This window comes from Melanaphis sacchari, unplaced genomic scaffold (genome assembly GCF_002803265.2).
Source record: "Melanaphis sacchari strain LSU unplaced genomic scaffold, SCAv2.0 Contig178_pilon_pilon, whole genome shotgun sequence".
NCBI lineage: Eukaryota > Metazoa > Arthropoda > Insecta > Hemiptera > Aphididae > Melanaphis > Melanaphis sacchari.
In genome coordinates, this window is record NW_020270843.1 from 1,052,027 (window position 1) to 1,059,349 (window position 7,323).

General features: G+C 23.6%; 1 protein-coding gene across 1 annotated transcript; it reads left to right on the top strand.

Moving 5' to 3' along the window:
* Positions 1-174: 174 nt before the first annotated feature.
* On the top strand, positions 175-4,150 carry LOC112592554 (probable arginine--tRNA ligase, mitochondrial). The gene is made up of 6 exons (XM_025336653.1): positions 175-454; positions 1,418-1,734; positions 1,833-2,662; positions 2,974-3,101; positions 3,260-3,411; positions 3,868-4,150. The coding sequence occupies exons 1-6, from the start codon at positions 383-385 to the stop codon at positions 4,091-4,093; spliced, it is 1,725 nt and encodes a 574-aa protein (XP_025192438.1). The 5' UTR covers positions 175-382; the 3' UTR covers positions 4,094-4,150.
* The last annotated feature ends 3,173 nt before the right edge of the window (positions 4,151-7,323 follow it).

The window sequence follows — 7,323 nt, forward strand, 5'->3', positions numbered from 1 at the left end:
TCGCACTTTCGCATCCGTTCGCAGGCGCGAAAATATTTCATCTTTGCGCATGCGCAAACGAGGTCATGGTCAAGTTTTTCCCATCCCTAAAACAACTTCACTATTATCACTTATCTTCCGCCTAACTGATAAAAAAATATCGTTTATTACTTATCAGTAAACATGTATTTATCTTAGCCGACTTAAACAATATCGTGTTGGTGTCAACTTACTCAACTTTAAATTTCTAAAACTCGTTGCTGATCTCCATTGGCATTTTTAAGTTTCATATGAACAATTTTGTGACATAGTTATCAACGATTAATAAATTTACAATCGTCACATAACGTACCTATCTGTGTGAGACGATTATACATTACACGACCCTTAATAAGAAAAGTTTATGACAATGGTTCGAATTGCTATTTTATCCAGATCTAATTATCAACTCTATAAGCGATATTTAGCGGAAAAGGTAATAAATATGTTTTTTTCTCTTTAACCTATGAAAAATCAATAACTTATATATTAAATCATTGCTTGCAAAAATGAGTCCTTAGAATGATTAATATTTAGTCAAAAGTAGGTATGCTCCAAATCTATATAATGCAATATAAATAATATAACATAATATTATCTCTTTTGTCTTGATTATTCAATTATTATTATTTTTTGTAAAAACTGTATCATTAGAAAATCTAATAATTCAATGTATTAACATTAAAGTTAAATAAAAAATTAAGTAGATAGGTTTTTAATTTAAGAATCGCTACTAATAAAAGGTATTTATTTGTAACAAACTATTACATTATTATAAGTTGAGTTTGTTTTTGTTTTAATTTTTAATTTTTTTTTTTATTTGTTCTGAGTACAAAAATATGTATACATTCAGTAAGATGTATAGCTATTAGCATTAGAAATTTTAAGCAAATGAACAAAAATGTATTACACTAATGAAAAATAGTTTTGACAAATAATTACCATGGTATAAAATATGACATGATAAACAAATAATTATTATAGATATGATAAAAATAATTAATATTAATATTATTTGTATTATACAATATATTAAAAGTAATTTAATCTAAAAAGTGTTTAAACTTAAAATAATTACTTCTAGTACTGCTAGCTCTGGAATTTTGTTTATATTATCTTCTTCTTATCATTTAGCATATGAATGTAAAGAAAAAGAATATTATAAAATAAATGAAGTAATATAACACATATTATAATATATAAACTATGAACTTTACTATTATGTCTACAATTTACTAAAATATGTATGAAATTTACTATTATTATAATAAATGTATCAATAAATAATAATTTTTTAAACTATTAAAAACTTTTTAAAATGTCAATACTATGAATAATGCATTAGTTTTTATAAGTTTGTTAGATCTTAATGATTATTTTTTATTTTAAAATGTTTCAGGTTGCCTGTGCAATTAATAAAAATTCAACAGATGTAGTAAATGAATTTATGGCTAATCTGAAAATAGGCAAAGGAAGTTCCATGAATGATATTGGTTTACGTATGCCTCTTAATATTCTTCAAAAACACTTTGAAACAAATTCATTTAAAGATTTAAAAATATCAAGTCATAAAATAACAACCACTCAATCAAATCCTCAACATATAATAATACATTTGAATAAAAATGATTTTATAAACAATATACTTAAAAACAATATGAATGTAACTCATCAACATAATGTACAGAATTCTAAACCCTGCATCATTGAATTTAGGTAATTGGTAAGTTAAGTTAAACATATATATTTGAAATATAACTACTTTTCAATTGCTAATTTTTATGTCAAATTAACATATATTAAAATCATTACAGTTCTCCAAATATTGCAAAACCATTTCACGTTGGTCATTTACGTTCAACTATTATTGGAAACTTCATTTCTAACTTAAAAAATTGTATCAATGGTCGTGTTGTACGTATTAACTACTTGGGTGACTGGGGACCTCAATTTGGTTATACTCTATTAGGATTAGAACAAATGAATTCAGACATGTCTAATAACAATATGACAATAAAATCATTATTCAATGCATATATACTAGCCAATAAAATGGCAAACGATGATCCGGGAATTCATAACAAAGCTAAATCTATATTCAATGATTTAGAATGTGGCAATTGTACCACAGATATCAAAAACCTGTGGAATGAATTTAGATCAATTACTAAAAATGAATTAGAAGTTATTTATAATAGACTGGGAATAGTCTTCGATGAATATGATTGGGAATCAAAGTATGCAAAGGAAAATATTCAAGGTGTTTTAAAAAGACTCAATGAAATTGGTTTATTAAAATTTAAAGAAGATGGATCTATTGTTGTGCATTTTAATAATCAAGAAATTACAATTTTAAAAAATGATAGTTCTACATTATATCTTACACGAGATATAGCTGCAGCACTTAGACGCCATGAATGTTACGGTGCTGAAGATCTATTTTATGTTGTTGATAATACTCAAAGCAAACATTTTTATTTACTTAAATCCTTAATTGTACAAATTAATTCAAATATAAATGTACACCACATTCCATTTGGAAGGATACATGGTATGAGCTCACGAAAAGGCCAGGGAATATTATTAGATCAGCTTTTGAATCAAGCAAAATCGACTATGAACTTAAAAAGGAAATTTTCTGAAAGTTGGTATTAATAATAATAATTAGGGTTCAGAACTTTTTGCATTTACTTATTTATTCAAATGTATATTTTCATATTTTGGTTGTAAAATATTTTAGCTAAAATAAAAATTTGTTTTGGTAAATAGTGAAATTAAATACAAAATTTAACTTAGTAGTTAGTATGCTTTTAAACATTTTAACAGTATTATTATTTTTTTTCTTTATAACTTTATTTGCATATTAAAAAAAATATATATATATATATATTGCTTTAAGTCTTGAACCCTAATAATAAAATTTTATTATCTTTTGTTTACCTAAATTAATTTCAGCAACCAAAATTAATTCAATGAACGATGATGATGTAGCAGATATATTAGGAGTATCTGCTATAATAATAAATGATTTAAAACAAAAACGAAAAAAAGATTATAACTTTTCTTGGGAGTCAGCATTACAGGTATCTATCTATGTTTATTTTTTCTTTGATTCAACAACCAAGTTTAGTTAGAAGTAATAAATTCACTTTTTCAATGTTTAAATAGTGATAAGCATGTATGTTTGTCAAGTATTTAAATATTTTACAATTTATATTATTTATCTTATTTATTTTTTTAGGTAAATGGAGATACTGGTATAAAACTTCAATATACCCATTGCCGTTTAATAAGCCTAGAAGAAGTTAATTCCAATATAAATGTACCTACGGAAGTTATTGCCGAATGCTTTACTGAAACTGTTGCATTAGATTTAATTTTAGAAATCTCTCGGTAAGTTATTTTTAACAACAAAAATTGGGTATTAATTATTATATTATAGTATTACACATTTATCATTTATCAATGAAAAGTATTTAGTATTGTATTTTGTTTTTCACTATTTTTTCTTGAATTTATCAAAAGTTAAATACAGTTATTTGAAAAATTTTCTTATATTTTAATTTGTTTTTGTGAGACACTAAGACATGATAAGATAAAATCAAAAATGTAGTACTGTGACAATATAAAGTATGTCTTCAGTAATCTAATGAAACAAAATAATAAAATTGGAAGATAAGTAAATTATTATATTGCATAAGAAATAGACAAAAAATATAATTACTAATCACCATTTCTGATCTCCTTAAACTTCAGTTGATGAATATTAATATTAATTAATTTTTGTACCATCTTACATCACTATAGTTATTATTTTATAATAATAAAGTATATCATATTTTTTTTCAGATTTGAAGATGCATTAACTGAAACTAATCAAGAATTAGAAGCATGTATTTTAGTTAACTATTTATTTAGATTATCCAATTGTATCAACAAAGCCTTAAAGGTTTTAAATGTTAAAAATTCTAGCAGTACTATTGCTCAGCAGAGGATTTTGTTGTTTCGTAGAGCTAGAGAAACTCTTAGTACTGGAATGAAAATTTTAGGATTAGTACCATTAAAATCTATGTAATTTTAAATTATTTTACTTAGTTATTTCATTTATATTATAAAAGTATGGATAATAATAATAAAATTGGTTAGTTTTTTAAATGTTTTTTTTTCCTAAACTTTCATTTAAAATTAAAATCTACTATCTGTATATAATAATATATCTCAACTATCTTTATTTTCAATTATAATAGAATGATAATTATGTTTATAACATTCTAAGATATTTCTATTTTCATGAATGGTAGTCTTCAATCTCATTTCGAGTTATCTCAGTGATATCTACTAATCTGTTACCTACCATATTTTAATTTAAAAAAAAAAAGTCATTATAATATTCAATTATTATGATTATTTCAGTTAACTAGTGTTTTCAGTCACAAGTTGCAATTAATTATTGATGTAATGTCTATTTACAATTTAAATATTTATTTAATATTGTTAATTTATTTAACTCCTAAACTTAAAATTAAAAATTCATGTTTACATAAAATTTCTATATTATTTTCAACATTTATGAAGTTGTATTCTAAAATATGTAAGTCATGAAATAAATAATTGTAAATTAACTTTAATTTGAGTATACGATTATGGGTAGTTCAGTAAATGTAATGTATATTATTTTATGCACTTGCTTGCATATGCAAGTAGGTATGTATATTCAAAATCAACTACACAAAAATAATTTTGTTTTCTATTTTAATGGAAAATTCTAAACATATTTAATATTTCCTAAAAAATGTATCGTTAAATTATGCATTTTAAATAACAATAAATATAAGACAATATTATTTTACATTGGTGTTTGTTGTCACTTGTCATCATTGCTCAAAAGATTAAAAATGATCATAACTTGAAAACAATAAATATATAAAATACAAAGGCTTGAAGACCGTGTTAATACAATGTATGATGATTCTTGAAGCCTGGTTAGGTGTATCCATATTATATAATACAGTAGACACCGCTTATAAGACTCACGGATATAAGGTTCAGTCGCTTATTAGACTCAAAATCGTCTGAAACGGTTCGGATATATCCAAAAACATTAAAAAAATCTGTTATAAGAATCAAATTTCGTAAAATAAATAATAAATAAAATAATATTCGTGTTGATTATTTCTAGTTTTTGTTGGTACCTTATAAGTTATAACGTAATAATTTTTATTGTAGACAAAAGTTCACATTTATCGCAACGATTATTATCATTATAGTGAGGTACATATCTGGCGGCTGTGCAGTTCGCAGTTATACAAATATGAACAGTATATTTTCGGAATATTGGAACAAAATAGAAAACAAACTAAAATTACAAATTTTTTTCAAAAATAATTTTCAAAATAAATAATAAATAATAATAATTTTTTATTAATGTATAATTTTTATAATATTTTTATATGCAATATTTATACTTATTATAATTTTAGTTTTTTTTTTTTATCGGGATTATTAAATGTATTCAATAATAAGTATATAATATATAATATGTATTAAAGTATTAAAATTAAAGCAAACTAATATGTTGTAAAATAAAATTTATAAATATATAATTAATTATTTTTTCCCACTTCGTCTATAAGATTCATTCGGTTATAAGACTCACTTTGGGACCAGCACAAATCTACTAGTACTACTATATCTAGCAACATCTATTGCATACCTATGTTTATATTGCAGGTTCATATCGGAATTTGTAAATTGTAGTACAAAATGTTAAAAGGTCGGCGATTATTATAATTAGTATATTATCGACACAACGCAGATAAACAAAAATAATTTAAAAATATGAATTCGTAGATACTTATGCAAAAAAATTAATATAGGTATACAAGGAGAAATTTCACGTTTAGAGTTTATCTCCAAAGTATTCAATGAAAATAAACGTAAATGATTATAATTTATAAGTTATGTTATGACTATTGTTTTATTAAATATTTATATTTTTCAAACAATTTTTGTTATAACTTTTAAGTTTATACTTTTGTATAATGTTATGTATTAATATATTGAAAGACTGATACATTTTTACAGTGATACAAGCGGTATCCTTTTTTATTATCTTTTGTATGTTAACTCTATGTCCATGTATGAGATTATAATATTACATTTGTAGGAGTTAACGTTTACCATTCTCCATTCATAGATGGTTATCTGCAAGTTGAAACAAGACTTCTAATGAATAGAGATATATCACTTGCTACTATGTCGATTATAGATTAAAATTCAATTTATTGTATACCTTTTGTTTTTTGTCACTAAACTAAATACTAATTTAATTCAGTGCATTATGTGAGTGTACCTATTCTAAATATATTGCTATTCTCCGTGGTACACTGGTACATTTGGTTGAATCTTTTCATGCTATGTTTCACTCTTTCTAGTAGTATGAAGGGTGTATTTTAAGAAAATAAAAAATAATAATTACTACTCCCCTCTTCAAAAAAAAAGAAAAACCCCTACCACCAAAAACATCTCCACTTGATGATATGTGTATTTACATTATAGGCACCCAAATATAGAGTATAAAAGTTTAAATTTGTGATATATCACAAACAAAGTTTTCTTATTATTTGAATTCTTTTTGAGTTAATACTAACCAAACCTAAATAATAAAAAAGTTAAAATATTTAGGAATACATTTTATTATTATTTTTTTTTAACAACACAATGTTGCAACGAATACATTTTTTAAAAAAAAAATTAGGAAAATTACATCACCAGCCATCTTTAATATTCATGAAGTTGATAATCTTTCCACATTTTCCACTCTTTTTTCATACTTTTTTGAAGAACTAATCAAAAATAATTATTTTGAATGCTTCAAAAGAAATTTATACAACTTTTAAAGTGATTTTTCATAATAACTATCGATTTAATGGTTTTGACTTTTGACATAAAAACAGCTTTTATTAATCTATCAACAATGTTCTTTCGACAGATGCATATTTTGTACCAGGTATAGCCTATAATTCAATAATCTCCTGTTGTAAGAATTGAAAATGAAAAATAATTCATAAGAACATTGCACTTTAAACATAGCTGAATTAAATATTTAATAATTACATTAATACCTTTTAGGAAAAGAAGTATCCCATGCAAATGATAATTTAAATATTTTTAATTATAATAATAAGATAGAAATTAACGCAGAAGACATAAAACGTGGTACCTATTCGTATGTTTCAGGTTTTTTAGAAGTTGGCAAGTTATATAAAATTAAAATAGCAATCAAAATCCGACGAAGTACAATGT